We start from the raw sequence: 20716 nt of genomic DNA, 5'->3' as shown, positions 1-20716 counted from the left end.
TTGGAATGAAATTTACATGTGCTAAAAAATGCAACTAAGGAAGCCAAACAACTGCCATAATATGCTGTACCATTAATTTAGGTTACCACACTCTGCAACTATAATAGAAAATGCTGAGAAAAACTATAACTTCAAAACAAAAATATGCTAGAATGATTGTGGATTTATTGACTTAGAACATAAATCTAGTCACCCGCTGTCCTCACCTATCCTGGCTTCCTCAGCATACATGTTTCCCACTCATTACTTTTGGAAAAGTAGTCTTGAGTTATTGACCTTTGAATTATGTATGTCCTCCAGAACATATTCCTTCCATAAAGTGAGACCACCCTATCCTGTATGAGTTAGTATATAGCTATATGTAGTAAGATAAACCACAGAGAATGAAGCCTCATTTATTCACTATGACCTTTCATTTAACATACATTAAATTCACAATATATTCCAGCTAATATGCTAGACTAGCATGAAAAAATGATAACAGTCTCTATCTCAAGGGAATTTTATAAAATAGAAAAAATATATAAGTAATTAATAACACAAAATAATAACACTCCCAAGAAACCCTGAGTCATCACAAGTTACATCAAAATAATTTCTTCAATTAAGGTCACAGAATTTTTACTGCTCCCGCAGGAATTTTAGAAAATAAGGTATATGTGTATGCTTAAGGATTTATCTATAAAATCTAATTACAGCAGAACTTCCATGGTTGACCACCTCCCTACAATGATCACCTCCTGAAGTTGACCTAATTTTCATATACCAGACCATATATCACATTATTAGTACAGACCTCTGTATGTCGATCAGTTTGTTAAAGTCTCTTGGGTGGTCAACTCACAGAGGTTTACTATTTTACTGAATGCATTCATTACATCTATATTTTGTTCACAAAATCATCTTTTCTTTTCAATATCAGTCCGAACTTATAGTATTATCATCAATTTTTCTTCTATCACTGATCAAAACAACGTAATACTGCTTAAAACAGTTATGAACATGTCAGGTTTTAAAAATTCCTACTTATAGAACTAGTGTCTAATTGAGATTTAGTTTTAACAAGAAATCACCTACAGAGAACTACCATACTCTCTAATCAAAAGATCAAGTTAATATGCAACTGGAATATAAAAATCCATGCTGTAGAAAATGCCTACATTTGCATATGGTACAGTAGTATTATAAAGCAGCAGTCCCCAACCTTTTTAGGATCAGGAACCAGTTTTATGAAGGACAATTTTTCCACAGAGAGAAGGGGGAGGGGACATATAGGAGGCAGAGCTCAGGCAGAGCAACAAACCACTGTTAAATACAAATGAATCTTTGCCAAATGCTACTCACGTCCTCCTGAGCCACTGGGTTCTGAAAAAGCCACAAACCCAGAACACAGTCATAAAGGATAGAGTGGTCAAGCTTCAGAAGGAGTGGTCATGAAAAGCTTCTTAGAGTATGTGACAACAGAAGTAAATCTTTTTTTTTTTTTGTAGAGACAGAGTCTCACTTTATGGCCCTCGGTAGAGTGCCGTGGCCTCACACAGCTCACAGCAACCTCCAACTCCTGGGCTTAAGCGATTCTCTTGCCTCAGCCTCCCGAGTAGCTGGAACTACAGGCGCCCACCACAACGCCCGGCTATTTTTTGGTTGCAGTTTGGCCGGGGCTGGGTTTGAACCCGCCACCCTCGGTATATGGGGCCGGCGCCCCACCGACTGAGCCACAGGTGCCGCCCAACAGAAGTAAATCTTAAAGGATAGGTACACTATGTTCTAAATGTTAAATTCATATGTAGGAATATAATCCCCAAAGTAATAGTATTAAGATTGGAGCCTTGGGAAGGTGGTTAGTTCATGAGATCAACTCTCTCACAGATGAGAGTAATGCCCTTAGGAAAGGGCTTGAGAGACCAAGTTCATCCCTTTTCTTTGCCACTGTATAATATGAAGACACACAGAAAGCATATATGAGCACAGGGCTTTTACCAGATACCACACCTGCTGTCTCCTTGATCTTAGACTTCCCAGCTCTCATAACTGTGTGCAATAAATTTCTATTGTTTATAATATTCAATCTAAGATATTTTGTTATAACAGGCTGAGCAAACTAAGACAAGGTATTATAGAAGGTGATTGGTGGTAGTAGGGAAAGGAGACCCACTTATTCTTCTGAAAATACTCCTGTTGGCCAAATAATCAAAATTGAAAAACTGAAAAAAAAAACTTAAAGATGGCAAAGACATGACATTGGAAACATTACCATATAATCACTGCTGACATCATTGAAATATAACACAAACGTTGGCATTTATTATTGAAAAAAAACCAAAAAAATTTTTAAAACAAATATAATAATAGACAAAGGCTGTTGAAGGGAAGTGTTTAAACAAAGAAAAGAACCATATTGTATCTCTTATCTTACAAGAGGACAGTCAACAAATTCTGTTTTTACTTAACATAAGTAGAGAAATACAGGTGCATTCATTTACCTGGCTTAGTTGTTTCTTATACAGAACACTATTCTAAAGTGAAAATAATATACATACCTTCTAAATTACTTTAAAAAAATATTTAAATAATGAAAATTAGGGAATGGAAAAATATAAAGGATGGACAGGAAAAAACGAGAAAAGCCCAAAAATAAAAGTATAAACTAATATAAGTATTGTTAAGTATCTCAGGTATCATGAAAGATAACTACTAAAGGGCAAGTATTATAAAATTAAATGAACTAAATGTTATTTATAAGGCAAATATGTAAAGTAACACAGGTTAAAAATAGAGTGATAAATATGTTAAGAAAATACAAATATAAAGAAAGCATGCTTTACAAATAACATCAAGCAAAATTTCTCGGCAGGCAGAATCAAATAGGGCAAATTGATACAAATTCTAATGAAACTTTAAGAGAAAATTTTAGACTAAATAATTTAGCATTAAAAATTTGTCTTTAGGGCGGCGCCTGTGGCTCAGTGAGTAGGGCGCCGGCCCCATATGCCGAGGGTGGCAGGTTCAAACCCAGCCCCGGCCAAACTGCAACAAAAAAATAGCCGGGCGTTGTGGCGGGCGCCTGTAGTCCCAGCTGCTCGGGAGGCTGAGGCAAGAGAATCGCGTAAGCCCAAGAGTTAGAGGTTGCTGTGAGCCGTGTGACGCCACGGCACTCTACTGAGGGCGGTACAGTGAGACTCTGTCTCTACAAAAAAAAAAAAAAAAATTGTCTTTAATAAACAAACTATACAAAAAGAATAAAAATTAATTAATATATAGTTACCCTATGGAATATGTAAGGAATTGGCTTCAAAATTCCCATGTATACAAAAATTCTTGTGTACTCTAGTCCACCAGTTAGCCCTGTGCAACACATGTATGTGTACACATATCAAAATTTGGCCCTCCATGTATACATGGGTTTCACATCTCCTAGCTACTGTGTTTTCCACCCATATTTAGTTGAATAAAATCCACATATAAGTGGATCCACGCAGTTTAAACCCACGCTGTTAATGACAGGGGTTACCTGCTAGCTCAGAAATATTGCAGGTATAATGAGTTCCACACCACTATAATAAAGCAAATATTGCAGTAAAGTGAGTCATACAAATTTTTTGGTTTCCCAGTGAATATAAAGGCATTTTTACACTATTCTATAGTCTATTAAGTGTGCAATAGCATTATGTCTAAAAAAAAAAAGGTTGTCCATATGTTCATTAAAACTGCTTTGTTGCTAAAAAAAAAAGGGGGGGGGAGAGGCGGGTAATGACCATTTGAGCTTTTGGTGAGTAATTATTGTTTTGCTGTTTGAGGGTCTTGCCTCAATCTTGACACCTACTAACTCATCATGGTGATGATTGCTGAAGGTTGGGGTGGCTGTGTCAATTTCTTAATATAAGAAAATAGTAAAGTTTGCCTCATTGATTGACTCCCCCTTGCACAAAAGATTTCTCTGTAGCATGCAATGCTATTTGATAGCATTTTACCCACAGTAGAACATCCTTCAAAATTGGAATCAGTCCTATCAATATAAATAAGGATTTAATATTCTAAATCCTTCATTGTCATTTCAACAGTGGTCACAGCATATTCACCAGAAGTACATTTCCATCTCAAGAAATGACTTTCTTTACTTATCCATAAGAAACAACTCCAAGAAATGACTTTCTTTACTTATCCATAAGAAACAACTCCTCACTCGTTCAAGTTTAATCATGAGATTGCAGCAATTCAGTCACTCTTTCAGGCTCCTTTTCTAATTCTTGTTGTCTTGCTATTTGCACCACATCTGCAGTTATTTCCTCCACCAAAGTCTTGAACCTCTGAAAACTCAGCCACGAGGGTTGGAGTCAACATCTTCCAAACTCCTGTTAATGTTGATATTTTGACCTCATCCCACAAATTACAAAGGTTCTCAGTGGTGTCTAGAATAGTGAATCCTTTCCAGAAGGTTTTTAATTTGCTCTGCCCAAATCCATCAGAAGAATCACTATCTGTGGTAGCTATATCTTAAAAAAATGTCTTTCTTGATTTGCATTTCTCTGATGATTAAGAATGATGAGCATTTTTTCATGTGCCTGTAGGCTGTGCACCTGTCTTCTTTAGAGAAGTTTCTCTTCAAGTCCTTTGCCCAGCCTGAGATGGGATCACTTGTTCTTTTCTTGCTAATACGTTTGAGTTCTCTGTGGTTTCTGGTTATTAAACCTTTGTCAGAGGTATAACCTGCAAATATTTTCTCCCATTCTGAGGGCTGTCTGCTTGCTATACTTACTATGTCCTTGGCCATGCAGAGCTTTTTAGTTAAATCAGGTCCCAGTAGTGTATTTTTGATACTGCTTCAATTGCCTGGGGAGTCCTCCTCATAAAATATTCACCTAGGCCGATACCTTCAAGAGTTTTCCCTGCACTTTCTTCTAGTATTTTTATAGAGAAATGCAAATCAAAACTACTTTGAGATATCACCTAACTCGAGTAAGATTAGCCCACATAACAAAATCCCAAAACCAGAGATGTTGGAGTAGATGTGGAGAAAAGGGAACACTTCTACACTGCTGGTGAGAATGCACACTAATACGTTCCTTTTGGAAGGATGTTTGGAGAATACTTAGAGATCTAAAAATAGACCTGCCATTCGATCCTATAATTCCTTTACTAGGTATATACCCAGAAGACCAAAAATCACAATATAACAAAGACATCTGTACCAGAATGTTTATTGCAGCCCAATTCATAATTGCTAAGTCATGGAAGAAGCCCAAGTGCCCATCGACCCACAAATGGATTAATAAATTGTGGTACATATATGCCATGGAATATTATGCAGCCTTAAAGAAAGATGGAGCTGGAACATATTACCTGTTTCATGTTTACATGGATGGAGCTGGAACATATTCTTCTTAGCAAAGTATCTCAAGAATGGAAGAAGAAGTATCCAATGTACTCAGCCCTACCATGAAGCTAATTTATAGCTTTAATATGAAGGCTATAACCCAACTACAGCACAAGAATATGGGGAAAGGGCCAAGGGAGGAGAGGGGAGGGGGAACGTTGGGGTGGAGGGAGGGTAATGGGTGGGGCCACACCTACGGTGCATCTTAGAATGGGTACAGGCAAAACTTCCTAAATGCAGAATACAAATATCTTCATACAGTAACTAAGAAAATGCCATGAAGGCTATATTAAACAGTTTGATGAAAATATTTCAGATTGTATATGAAACCAGCACATTGTACCCCTTGATTGCACTAATGTACACAGCTATGATTTAATTAAAAAAAAAAAAAGTCTTTCTGAAATACTAAGGCTTGAAGGTGAAAATTATTCCTTGATTCATGAGCTACAGAAACAACATTACTCTCCTGTACACCCCCCACCAGAGTTCTTGGGCAATCAGGTATATTGTCAATGAGCAGTAACATTTTGAATGGAATCTTTTTTTCTAAACAGTAGCTCTCAACACTAGGCTTAAAATATTCAATAAACCATGCTGTAAACATGTGCTGTCATCTAGGCTTTTTGTTGCATTTGCAGAGCACAGGCAGAGTAGATTTAGAATCATCCTGAAAGGCCTTAGGATTTTCAGAATGGTAAATGAACATTGGCTTCAAGTTAAAGTTAACCAGCACCTAACAAGAGTCTGCCTGTCCTTTGAAGTTTTGAAGTCAGGCATTGACTCCTCTCTAGCTATGAAAGTCCCAGATGGCATCTTCTTCTAATAGAAGGCTATTTTGTCTACACAGACAAGTCTGTTGTTTATTTAGTGCAGACATCTTCATCGATGATCTTAAGCTATATCTTCTAGATTGCTTACTGCTCCTTCTACATCAGCACTTGCTGCTTCACCTTGTACTTTTATATTACGAAGACGGCTTATTTCCTTAAACTTCACGAACCAATCTCTGCTATCTTCAGACTTTCTCTCAGTCTTCATAGAGATTAGACTTTGACCTTAAGGGGATGTTGTGGCTGGCTTGATCTTCTGTCCAGTCCCCTAAAACTTCTTCCACATCAACAACAAGGCTGTTTCTTATCATCTGTGTGAGCACTTTTAGTTTCTTTCAAGAACTCTCCTTTGCATTCACAACTTAGCTAACTACATGGCACAAGCAGCGTAAGCTATCAGCCTATCTCAGCTTTTGACATGCCTTCCTCACTAAGATTAATCATTTGTAACTTTTCTTTTTACATGAGAGATGTGGGACTCTTTCTTTCACTTAGAGGCCACTGTAGGTTCACTTACTGGCCTAATTCCAACATTGTTATGTCTCAGGGAATAAGGAGGCCCCAAGGAAGGGAAGAGACATAGGTACAGAAGCAGCTGGTCTATGAAGCAATCAGAACACATTCAACATTGACGGATATAGGCACAGGTCATGGTGCCCAAAAATAATTACAGTATTAACATCAAAGATCACTGATTACAGATTACCTCCCCTAACAGATATAATAATAATGAAAAAGTTGAAGTATTATAGGAATCACCAACATGTGATACAGAGACACAAAGTATACACAGGTGATGGAAAAATGCTGCTGGTAGACTTGGTGGACACAGGGTTGCCACAAAACTTCAATTTGTATAAAATACAGTATCTGCAAAGCATGATAAGGCAAAGTTTAATGAAACAAGGTATGCTTGTAAGTGATAAGTTTAATCTAATGCTGAATCCAACAAATAGAATATACATGTAAAAAGATATTTATAAAAAAAGCAAAAAAATCATATAGCTAGATTACAAGGCAAAAAACCACAATGAAAAAAATTTTAATAGACATTCAAGAGACTTTTGAATATTTTTTAAATGAAATTAAACTAGAAGCAAACTTGAAATAAAGTACATGGCAAAAGAAACTTTTCTAAAAAGTCGGGTCAATTAAGAAATCAAAACGGCAATCATAAATTAGAAAATAATAATTATAAAATTTACACATAATGATACATCTATCATTACACACAAGTCTGAGTAGTCTTTATCACAGATTTCTAGGAGTGGAGGTGAAGTTCATTGGAACTGAGGAAGTCAAAGCACTTTTTGACTAAGGGGTTAGAGTAATATATTTGGTCTATATAAATCTCCCACATGATAGCAGGAGTCAAGGCAGAGACAAGGGATAAGTGACAAAGTGCTCAATGAACTTGGAAAAAATCACTAAGAGGTAAATAGATGACAGAAGTCAAGTGAAATCAATCTAAAAATCAGAGCAATAACTAAAAGGAATATATTAACATGCTTCATTTTCTTTACAGTAAGTATAATATCATGTCCTTAAGTGTGATAGCCAAATTGTCAATAAATATTTATTGGTCAACTAACACAACACAAAGAAGCTCTAACATTTACTAACATCTTAGTAGTTTGCTCAAATCAGATAGAAGAGAGAGCTCCAAGCTATCTCAAGCAATATCAAGAAAATTTCTAGATACAAGGATACATAAGTCATATACAAAATTTAAAACACAATGTCTACATAATTCACGGGAATAAAGGAAAATAAAACAGAAGGAACTAGCCAATGCATCTCTTCACTTTGTCCTATCATCCTTTTAAGGCATTTATTTACTTTCAGAGGTTTCGCACATTGTGACCAAAGAAGTATAACCATATTTAAGTTGCTTTACGTTATAATTCAAAAAAGGTTTATGTTCTTTTGACCAACCTTGCCCTTGACCTTAAACTACTAAAATCCATTACTGTAACCAGCATGTAAAATTTTCCAAGAATTAAATGGTGTATTTTATTAGAAAGGCTTCTAAGAAAAAAACTATTAGTAAAATTGTTTTTTTCTGGGAAATAAGAATGAATTTTTGAACTCTAAAGATAAACTTTCAGTTTAATGCTAATAAAACCTACCTGTAATTTTTGCTGCCTTTTCCTCTTGGTTTACTCGGTTCTCATCATCATCTTCATTATCTTCTTCAAAGTCATCTAAGTTGCCAATGTCAGCCTGCTTCATACTCATCAAACTGGCCAAACTTTGCATATCTTCATCTCTACATCAATGATTCAAATTATAATACAGTTTATTAAATGACATGGTTTAAAAATAATTGTTTAAGAAAATACTAATATATTCCTTCTTTAAAATATGTAAATATTTTAAACAGTTGTATAAGAATGCTGAAAAATCTAAGTTCTCATTCATTAATTTTTAAATGGCATATTTAATAGTAAAAAGCAAGCAAGATTAAAAACTAACTGGTTAGGAGTTAGTTCAGTTCTGTGCTGAAGTTCTATAAGAGACAAAAATTTTCTTCATGGAATTAAGGTATTATTTCCTAAGCATGAAGTCTGGAAACAAAAACTTGTTTCACAAAAACAGTAGGACATGTTTGAAAATCTGGTAAGATCTAGACTTTAAAATATTCAAACTTCCATGAGGCATTAAAACAGAAATTTTTAATCTAAAGTCCCATAAACTCTTCGGGTTTGTGGGTAGGAGGGAAAGAAAGTGGTAGACCCCCATAAAAATATTTAAATCTTGCTTAAATGTGCATTTTTCCCCTAACAAGACCATAATCCCCCCAAAGCTAAAGAATTTCTATAGAAAAACCACCTTAAAAACAAGTCTGGCCTTTTAAAGAATTACAAGATAAAAAATGGTACTGGCTGATTGTAAATTAAACACCATGCATTTAATAATGTATTTTTTAAATATAAATTTATGTATTTTTAAATATAAATTTATAAAGTTAACAATACTCTAAAAGTCAAATCAGGGAGGGAGGGGGAAGGAGGGGGATTAATGGGATTACACCTGCGGTGCATCTTACAAGGGTATATGTGAATCCTAGTAAATGTGGAATGTAAAGGTCTTAGCAAAATAACTAAGAAAATGCTACAAAAGCTATGTTAACTAATGTGATGAAAATGTGTCAAACGATCTATGAACCAAGTGTATGGTGCCCCATGATCATACTAATGTACACAGCTATGGTTTAATAAAAATAAATAAAAAATAAATAAAAGTCAAATCACTAGTTCGTGATCAATTATTTTCACCTTCAATTTCAAATAAACTACAGTGAAACATATTACTAATATGTTATATAGAAATTAATTTCTAATTTGATACACTTCCCCCAAATTTAGAAAGCCAAATTAAAATATTGTTCCTTCTATGCCCTAAGGCTTAATATTCACTTATCTTCTAAATGAGGTACAATTTTACACACTAGTTTTGAAATTCTTTGCATTTTACCTCATAAAAGCTTAGAGTTAAAATCATTTCCCCCCTTTTAAGGAATTTTAGTGATACAATACCTGCATGAACCAAAAAAAGTTGTATCACCTTACATGAACAAATTGCACACTTATCAATGGGAAACAATTTCAAAATATATCATTCTTAAAATGTTAACTTACTTAATTTTACTAACACAATTTTCACATATTTTAACCATGAACATTTTTCTTTGGGGTAGATAACAAGGCAAAGGAAGAGGCAGTGAGAGAATTTAGGAAGTTCTGAGAGAATTCCTATTCAATTTAAATAGAGACATTTGGTTTGGTTGATTTCCTCTCACTCAGATTCCCATCAAAGGTGCTGATCTACTTACAATTTCTGCCTAGGAGAAGAACGTCCACTCTCAAAGATCTCTAGATTTGTTTTTTCTCTTCTTCCTGTGTTTCCTTTCCTTTCGTTTTGGTGTAAACTTCAGGGTAACATCTTTTTTTAACTTCTCAATAGTTAAATCTACAATTTAAGGTCCTAAGATGAAAGACTAAGATGTTTCCATTCTGTATTGTCTCCCTACCACACTCACAGTCTAACTTCCCAGAGAGGCTTACTGTTATCTACCAAGTCATTTACTGCCATGTAGATGAATGCCAAATATTTCATTCTGACTGACGCATAGAATCGAGTCTCATCAGTGAAGTACCTGTGGCCAATTATAGTAACCACATTCCACTATTTAAAAAATGTTCAGAACTCTTACTCACATTGGATTGAGATGTTCATAACTGCCTTTTAAAGTCCAGGCAGAGAATTTCCATTCCTCTGTCCCTTCATCTTCCACTCCATTTAGGCACTAACTCTTTCATAATACCCCTAACATGTACCTATCTCTGACTTGACTATATGCTATAATCAGGGTGAATATTACTTTTTCTTCCTGCTATAGGTATGTTCACCTCATTTACCCACTTAGAATTTCACTCTTTTCAGAGACTAGAATTGAATCTAGAAATCTTTGTGCAATACTTATTCAGTGCTTAAGAAGTGACTTTTGAAAAGAACAATGATTACAGAAAACTGCTTATCTAACTATACTTTCCTACATAGCTTCTGGAAGGCTGTGCCAAGGAATATGAATTGACAAACACTCCCTTAGTTCTCTCATCCCTCTTATCCTAAAATTTTCATTTTGAGTTCCTCTTATGTCTCAGATACATCAAACAGCTCTACAAATTAAACCATCAGTACTTCAGACTACTACACTGAAGACACTGAAATGTAAACAAACATTTATAATATCCTATACAATCTAAAATTTGAAAACATATGTGATTGCTTTTATATTACTGTTCATTCTCTGGAGTCAAAAGAGACTATTTATAAATAACAAGGAGTTCATTTAATTCAGTCTCTGAAACAAAGAATAGCAAAAATGACTGCTATGCTGTAAGACCTTACTGCACTGTTGCTAGTCTGAGTCAAAAGCTATTTACCTATGATATTTTGAAACACAATGTGAAACAGCTTATCTGACAAAAGAAACTTACGTGGCTTTTCCTTCCCTAAGGAAAATGCAAGATAATGAAAACTGGAGAGTGGCAGATACAACTTTTTTAGATAATGGCTTGAATTTTAACTTAACGTCAGTCTGAGTTGGCATAGGGCTTGCATACTGTTTCATATTGATGCTACTAGTAGCAAGAGCTTTCCTTCGACCAGAAGGCGATTCCTGGAAGATAAAAAATAATTATGTAATTTGGAGTTATTTTATCACAAACTATTTAAAAATACTATTTTAAGGATAAAATCACATAACAATTAAAAATTTCCTTCTATAAATTATTCCTATAACACAATAATTAAAATTACAATAAGGTTATATCATAGCTTTTATATCTTTTTAAAGACACAGAGTCTCAATCTGTCTCCCAGGCTAGACGCAGTGGCATGATCTAGCCACTGCTATATCCTTGAACTCCTGGGCTCAACAAATTCTCCCACTTCAGCCTCCTGAGTAGCTGGGACTATATGCACATGTTATCATGCCTGGCTAATTTTTAAAATTTTTCCTTGATACAGTGTCTCACTACATTATAAGGCTAGTCTCTAACTCCTGGGTTCAAGTTACCTCTTGCGTGGCCTTCCAAAGCTCTGGAATTGCAGATATGAGCCACTGTTTCCTACCCACAACTTTTATATCTGTAACTAAAACAAATACCAAATTGGGAAGAAGTAGCCCAAACAAAACAAGAGAAGACTAGAATAACCCTAAATACCTCAGGAAAGAAAAAGCAAGGAAGGAGAACTAGGACAGAAAGTCTCCAGTGTTACTAGGAGAAAGAATCTACCACAGGGAGAGGCATCAACAGTGTTTAACAATTATTTTTTTGGCCAGGCACAGTGGCTCATGCCTGTAAGCCTAGGACTCTAGGAGGCCGAGGCAGATGGACTGCTTGAGCTCAGGAGTTCAAAACCAGCCTGAGAAAAATCAAGACTCCATCTCTATTAGAAAGACTCCATCTCAGAAAACAGGGCAGCGCCCATGGCTCAGTGAGTAGGGTGCCAAAATCACATACCGAGAGTGGCAGGTTCAAACGCGGATCAGGCCAAACTGCAACAACAACAACAACAACAACAACAAAAAAAAAAAAAACAGAAAACTATGGCTTGGCACCCATATCATTGTGGTTACAGTGCCAGCCACATACACCCAGGCTAGCAGGTTCAAGCCCAGCCAGGCCAGCTAAACAACAATGACATTGCCACCAAAAAATAGCCGGCGTTGTGGCAGGCACCTATAGTCCTAGCTACATGGGAGGCTGAGGGAAGAGAATCACTTATGCCCAAGACTTTGAGGTTGCTGTGAGCTGTGATGCCACAGCACTCTACCAGGGCAACATAGTGAGACTATGTCTCAAAAAATAAATAAATAAATAAAAACAGAAAAACTAGATAGGCATGGTGGCATATGCCTGTAGTCCCAGCTACTTACTGGGAAGGCTGAGGCAAAAGGATTGTTCAAGTCCCTGAATTTTAGGTTGCTGTGAGCTATGACACCAGGGCGACAGAATGAGACTCTTATGTCCCAAAAAAGAAAAAAATTTTTCTTTTGATTATACTTAATATAACCTTGTGATAGTTCTAAACGCCTGCAGATTTTTTTTAGAACTCCCAACTTAGGTGGCATTCCACCTCTTTTTTGCTTACAGCATCTGAATTTTACATACCCTCTAATTTGAGTTACATTTCTTCCCAGACCTTTTTCTCATCAGTCCATAGTTCTCCCTCCTTTCAGTAAAATTACATATATCAAGAAAGAAACAGATGGCTTCTCTGATCCTATGCCCATAGAGACACTCCTAATTGACCTCAGTAGATTTCAAAGTTCTTCTTAACACAGATACTGCCATTTCATCAGAAATGGAACACAAAATGAAACCTATTTGCTAGCAAAGGTGTTTAACATTCAATTAATAAGCTATCTTATTTCATAATTATCCACAAAACATGCATAATAGCCTAGGTAGGAAAACATGACAGCTAGACATTATATAGAACATAATTAACAATATTATAATGAACGTATATTAACTATGTATAAGACCCCCCTGTAGATTCAGGAGAGATATGATAATAAATGAAACAATCTCTGACCACGTGTTCTACGGCAAGGGGAAATTTTTAGATGTAGGATTAGTAAATAATGTAAATCGGAAATCATGTGCCATTATTTCTTGAGGTTTACTGACCTGGGAGCGAAGATAAAAACTTAAGGCTTACTTTCCAAGCTATGTGACCTTGAGCAAGTCAGAAAACTTGAGCCTTAGTAACTTTCCCTATAAAATAAGGAAGCTAAATAGAAATCCATTCAAATTCTACAATTATATTCTATAAAATTACTCAATTTTCTAACCAAGGCAGGAAAAATTACCATTGATGCCTTTGAAATATTATTTAATAAATAATATTTGTCGGGCGGCGCCTGTGGCTCAAGGAGTGGGGCGCCGGTCCCATATGCCGGAGGTGGCGAGTTCAAACCCAGCCCTGGCCAAAAACCAAAAAATAAATAAATAAATAAATAAATAATATTCATCTTATAATTGACAAATTTTCCCAAAATTTAGATATACTCATTTAATCAAAACATAAAACCAGCCTTTATCAAAAATTTGTCATTTCTGCCCAGCAGAACTAGTAAAAATGTGATGTAGCATCCCTAAAGAATACCTTGCTTTAAAATATGGTCTTATCTGTCAGATTATGCATAGCAATATTATACAGAACTATTAGTGCATGTAGATACCTTATGAATGAATTTCAAAAATGCATCAAGCACTTGAGAAGGATTTAAGCCCTCTCAGAAGAAATACTTAAGAATATGCAAATATCCTCAACTGAATCAAGTTGAACAGATGTGACTATCCCAAACAATACAAGTGTTCTTTCCCTGGTCGCTACTGTCAATCAAAGAATAAGATTAAGGTCCAAGGTTCTGACAATGTGCAAAATGAGAAAGTATGATCAGGAAGTATAAACTTATTACACTGATGTGAACAATAATCTCTTATTATACCTTTAGAATACCTAACAACTTCTACATATAATATAGGATTTAAAGCCTCTGTTTTAAAAGCATTACATACTGTCACAAATTTTTAGTTTTTATTAAACAAATCTGTTCTACAAAGTATGACATTGATCCCTCAATGTAGTTATTTAATTTTATAACCAAATAATCAAATTATAAAAATTAAGATAACTTCAAAATGAGCATAATTTCAAAAACTCAGCTTAAGAATGGTTTCTGCAAAATCTCAATTTTTATAATATTCTTCAATTTCACTTTTCAGAATAAAAATTATGTAGAGAAGTTTTTCTGCTAAACTGAGTTTTATGGCAACAGGGGTGTTTTAAATTGTAGTAAATCAGTATCTTTGAAATGATATGTAATAAAATTCTAAACACAATTAGCTATACTACTTTAAGCAATTACTTGCTCAGAAACAATAAAAAGAGCTCTTTGACTCATCTGGGCAGGTGAGCAGAACAGAACTCTTGAGTTTAAAGTATCCATTCCCAATATTAACAAACACAGAATCTCACTAGTGTCTGTGTCTCACTACTGAGAGAAAGAATCTGAATGCTATATCTAGCAATTCTTCACCTAGCTCAGATACTGCTTTCTTCTTAAAATTATCTATCTCAGAAAACCAGTAATGAGAAAAATATGGGGAATCTTTCATAGCTCTAAGCCCATAAGTTTTCAACTTTATAATCAAATCTAAAACTTCACCCACTCAAGATGGATATCATTGCCACCATCAGTTCTATTAAGAGGAATAAAATAATTGACTGCACTGCCAAGTGAGCATGGGTTTTGTTTTTTTGCATCCTCTAATCTTTCCTTAGAATAGTAGGGGTCAGCCAGGCAGAGAGAGTTTAGAGGATTACTGTTATTATTGCCAGGGTCCTAATGCTACTTCAGATCACATGCAGATTGCACAAAAGAACGGGAATGAGAGAAAAATAGCATGAGGAACTCCTGGAGAATGGAAGTTTGATGACAAAAGTCAATAAAAGTAAGTGTTTGCATATATATAAGTCTAAATTTCTGTGTCTCTAGGTCTATGTTTACACATCTGTTTCTATGTGAATCTGGCAATATTTGGGGGATTAGTTCAAAACCCCTAAAGCAGAGGTTCTTAAACTTTAGTATTTTGTGAAAAACAAATCAAACAAAAACCAGGAGAGTTTGTTTGTAAAATGTAGAGCCTGGATCCCACCCCCTAGAGATCCTATATTAGGTAGACCTAAAGATGGACCCCCAAATCTACTGATTTCTAAAAAGTAACATTCCCATCTCCACATGTGCACACCACTACTAGCAAGTGATTCTGATCCAGTTAATCTAAAATTAAATTTTAATAACTATTTCCACTGAGGAAGTTCTTATATAAAATTATTTTAATTTAAAAATGTCATTTTCGTTTTTCATAACTATTCTCATTGTTATAAAAGACTTAGCCTATACACTTCCACTCCTTTGAATTCCAACCTATTATTGTTGGAAATGTGACAAACCTGGGTTAGAATGTGACACCAGCACTTATTCACCATTACTTTTTGGCAGATTTCTTCAAGTATCTAAGCCCCAGTTTCACACAATGGGCAAATATTTTTAAAAGTTGGTAATATTTTTAATACTTGGACAATACCAAGTGTCGATAAGAATGTGGAACAATACAAACTTTCTTACACTGCTGGAGAGAGTATTAACTGATATAGCCACTTTGAAAAACAATTTGATATTACCTTTTTAAACTGAATACACACAAACTTTATAACTCAGTAGTTCCCATCCCAGAAATATGTCCTAGTCGGGGCGGCGCCTGTGGCTCAGTCGGTAAGGCGCCGGCCCCATATACCGAGGGTGGCGGGTTCAAGCCCAGCCCCGGCCAAACTGCAACCAAAAAATAGCCGGGCGTTGTGGCAGGCGCCTGTAGTCCCAGCTGCTCGGGAGGCTGAGGCAAGAGAATCGCTTAAGCCCAGGAGTTGGAGATTGCTGTGAGCTGTGTGAGGCCACGGCACTCTACCGAGGGCCATAAAGTGAGACTCTGTCTCTACAAAAAAAAAAATAAATAAAAAAAAAAATAAAAGTTCTGTTGTTTGAAAAAAAAAAAAACAAAAACAAAAACAAAAAAAAAAAAAAGAAAAGAAATATGTCCTAGAGAAATCTTTGCCATAATATATGAAAATATCTAGTAGTATATTTAGCTTATAGTACCGACCCAATGAATAAGATTTACTTATTTTTATGGATCATTTAACTTGGGTTATATTACATTGTAATATTATCAATAGTTTATCCAGGATCACCTACCCTGAAATGAGGAAATTAGGTAAGTGCATAAGGGAATATTCATTTTAAAGTAATGTAGTTACATTATTAAAACTCATGCATGGGCTCCTTATGTTGAAGTCAAACCTAAATGTATTCTCCACCTCAATGTATTCTCATTGCAATTCACACGGTAACAACGCAAATAATAGGTAAATAAATGAGTGTGAAGGGGAAAAGATCTTATATTTTTTACCATTGTAGAAAAAAACCATATGGCTAACGTCACTTTTTCCCTCCTAAACCAGTGTTTCTCAACCTTCCTAATGCCGTGATCCTTTAATACAGTTCCTGTGGGTCGCAACCCACAGGTTGAGAACTGCTGCCCTAAACTAACAGCACACTATATAATATAATGGTAGCAAGCAACGTAGTTAAAGAGGGTATTAAATTCATATTCTAATTCTTGTTGAAATTATTCAAGTTAGTTTTCTTACAGAATAGCTTATTATATAATATTTCATTTATTATAGACCTCAAGATGATTAAAATTAATATAATGCCTTTCTTATTAAAATATTTGACTTTCTGGCCAGGGGCGGTGGCTCACGTCCATAATCCCAGCACTCTGGGAGGCCAAGGTGGGCAGATCACCTGAGCTCACGTTTGAGACCAGCCTGAGCTAGAGCAAGACCCTATCTCTAAAAATAGCTAAGTGTTGTGCTGGGTGCCTGTAGTCCCAAGTACTCAGGAGGCTGAGGCAAGAGAATCACTTCAGCCCATGAGTCTGAGATTAGTGTGAGTTCTGACACCATGGCACTCTACCAGGGACAACAAAGTGAGAATCTCTCTCCCAAAAAAATTTTTTTTTACTTTCCTTATGAAAATATTTTATAAAATAAACCACATGCCACAAATTTAATTCTTTCTCCCATGTAAGAAGACTATGGTGGGAGAGATAGAAACTTACTCAGATTTGTATTCAGGCTTTTATTACATAGAATGTTCTAAAAAAATCTGTCACATATTAATACTTTAATTATGAGGTCCCTTATATGATAGTAAAAATTAAACTTATGGCATTATCATTGGATGTATTAAAAAATATAAAATACATCATACATACTGAAGTAGGAAACCTTAAGTATTAATGAATAATAAAATGAACATCCTATACTTACCCCTCAGCTTAAGATACAGAAAAACACCAGCACCTTAAAAGCTGCAAGCCCTCTCCCAGATTGCAACCTTTTCATTCCTTCCTCCAGAGCTAACTAACGAATTCTGGATTACTTCTTTCCTTTACTTTTTCAAAATATATTACCAACTATGTATGCATCCCTGAAGACTATATTGCTGGTGAACAGATAAACAAAATGTGTTATCTGTGCAATGGAATATGATTTAGCCTTAAAGACATAGGAAATTCTGACATATGGAACAACATGGTTGAATCTTGAAGACATGCTAAGTGAAACAAATCAAACACAAAAAGAAAAATATGGCGTGATTCTACCTATGTAACAAACAGGCAAACAGAAAGTAGAATACAGATTAATAGGCAATAGAGGAAAAAGTGAAGGGGGAATACAAAGAGTACCCATTAAATACTTGAGATTATGAAAAAGTTCCGGAAACAGATAGTGGTGATGATTATGAGACATTACAAATGTACTTGATGCCAATGAACTCTACACTTACTATAAAAATGTTTAAAATGGTAAATTTTATATGTATTTTACCGCAATAAGTAAGTGGGATGTGATTAAGTTAAAAAGCTTCTGCACCACAAGGGAAATAATCAACAAAGTAAACAGACAACCTAGAAAAGGGAGAAAATATTCACAAACTATACATCCTATTAAGGGCTACTATACAAAGAACTCAAAAAAATCAGCCAAAAAAACACAACCCATCAAAAAGTGGGCAAAAGATATGAACAGAACTTTTTCAAAAGAAGATAGACAAATGGCCAGCAAACATATAAAGAAATCCTCAGCATCACTAATCATCAGGGAAATTAAAACCACAATGAGATACCACCTTACCCATCATTATTAAAAAGTCAAAAAGCAATGGGTGCTGGTAAGGATGTAGAGAAAATAAGGCTTTTATGTTGGTGGTGGAACAACAAATGAGTACAACCTCTAACAAAACCGTATGGAGATTCCTCAAAGAAACAGATATAGACTTACCATTCAACTCAGCCACCCCAATACTGGAAGAAAAAGAAACCATTTTGTAAAAAAATGAATAAGACAAAAGATACCTATGCTGGAGTGTTTATTGCAGCAAAATTCACAATCACAAAAATGTGGAGTTGCCCTTCAATTCATGAGTGGATTAAGAAAATGTGGTCTGTATATACCATGGAGTACTACTCAGCCATAAAAGTAATGAAATAGTATCTTTTGCAGCGATTTGGAGGGAATTGGAGACCATTACCCTAAGTGAAGTATCTTAGGAATGGAAAAACAAATACCGTGTGTACTCACTAATAATTGAGCTAATCAATGGGCACGTCCAGGCACAAAGAGATATAAAAGTCATAGGAAATCAAGAAGGAGGTTGGGGGAGAAAAGGATGAGTACTATGAACACTATTCAGGAGATGGGTGCACTAAAGCCCTAACTTAAGCATTATATAAGGTATTCATGTAACAAAAACATTTGTACCTCCTTAATATTTTGAAATTTTTGGTCTGTGGTTCTCCTTTTTGGTTGAGTCCTTTCCTAGTTTGGAATCAAGGTGATATTTGCTTCATAGACTGTGTTGGGGAAGGTCCCTTCCTTTTCAATGTTTTGGAATAGGTTCTGTAGTATAGGTACAAGCTCATCTTCGAAGTTGTGATATAATTCTGATGTGAAGTCATCTGGTCCTGGGCTTTTTGTTGGTGGAAGCTTTTTTATTTTTTCTTCAGTTTCAGTGTTTGATATTGGTCTGTTCAAGAGATCTATTTCTTCCTGGTTAGGTCTAAGAAGATGGTGTAATTCAAGGTATTGGTCCATTTCCTCCACAATGTCAAATTTCTGGGCACAAAGTTTTTGGTAGTAGTCAGAAATAATCTCTTATATTCCTATGAGTATCAGTTGTTATTTTCCCCTTTTCATTTCTGATTGAGGTTACTAAAGATTTTACTTTTCTATTTCTGGTTAATCTGGCCAATGGTTTATCAATTTTATTTATCTTTTCAAAGAACCAACTTTTTGTTTCATTAATTTTCTGAATGATTCTTTTATTTTGGATTTCATTTATTTCTGATTTAATTTTGGTTATTTCTTTTCTTCTGCTAGGTTTGGGATTAGATTGCTCTTCCTTTTCCATTTCTTTAAGATAATTCATTAGGTTATTGATGTGCTCTCTTTCTGTTTTTCAGATGTAGGCATCTAATGTGATAAATTTCCCTCTTTGGACTGCTTTTGCAGTGTCCCACAAGTTTTGGTAGCTTGTTTTTTCATTGTTGTTATACTCAAGGAAGTTAATGATTTCCTTTTTTATCTCTTCCTTGACCCAACTATCATTCAGCATAAGGTTGTTTAATTTCCATGCCTTTATGTGGGGATGACAATTTTACTGGAGTTAAGTTCCACCTTTATTGCCTTGTAGTTTGAGAAGATATAATGTAAAATTTGAATTCTTTTGATTTTGTTTAGGTTTGATTTGTGTCCTAGGATATGATCTATTTTGGAGAATGTTCCATGGGCCAATGAGAAGAACGTATATTCTTTAGCTTTGGATGGAGTGTTCTATATGTGTCTATTGAGCATAGTTGTTCTAGAGTCACATTTAGTTCCCTTGTATCTTTGTTTAGCTTCTGTTTAGAAGATCTGTCCAGCTCTGTAAGAGGAGTGTTAAAGCCCTCTTTATTATGGTGTTACAGGATAGCATATTGCTCAGACTAATTAAGGTCTGTTTCAAGAATCTGGGAGCATTTAAATTGGGTGAATAAATATTTACAATTGAAATGTCTTCTTTTTGTATTGTTCCCTTGAACAATATGAAGTATCCATCTTTGTCTTTGACTTTAGTTGCTTTAAATCTACTTGTATCTGAAAATAAGAGTGCAACCCCTCTTTTCTTCTGAATTCCATTTGCCGAAAAATTGTCTTCCATCCCTTAACCCTGAGTTTTATAATTTGTCCTTTAGGCTAGGTGTATTTCCTCCAGACAGCAAATGGATGGCTTTTGTTTTTTATCCAATCAGCCAGTCTATGC

The 20716-nt window shown here is 35.2% G+C and overlaps 1 protein-coding gene across 4 annotated transcripts in view; it reads right to left on the bottom strand.

Annotated features, from left to right (window-relative positions):
* The window catches only part of EHBP1 (EH domain binding protein 1), a 412692-nt gene that overhangs the window by 247810 nt on the left and 144166 nt on the right, over window positions 1-20716 (bottom strand). For all 4 annotated transcript variants that reach the window (XM_053587096.1, XM_053587100.1, XM_053587098.1 and 1 more), the window contains exons 6-7: window positions 11211-11392; window positions 8337-8476 (exon numbers count right to left, since the gene is read on the bottom strand). In XM_053587096.1, the coding sequence (XP_053443071.1) occupies window positions 8337-8476; window positions 11211-11392 (322 nt within the window). The remainder of the gene's footprint in view (window positions 1-8336; window positions 8477-11210; window positions 11393-20716) is intronic.

The sequence above is a fragment of the Nycticebus coucang genome, chromosome 4 (genome assembly GCF_027406575.1).
Source record: "Nycticebus coucang isolate mNycCou1 chromosome 4, mNycCou1.pri, whole genome shotgun sequence".
In the NCBI taxonomy this organism is placed as follows: Eukaryota; Metazoa; Chordata; class Mammalia; order Primates; family Lorisidae; genus Nycticebus; species Nycticebus coucang.
Note: the sequence above shows the minus strand (reverse complement) of the source record. Positions and strands in the feature narration are given on the sequence as shown.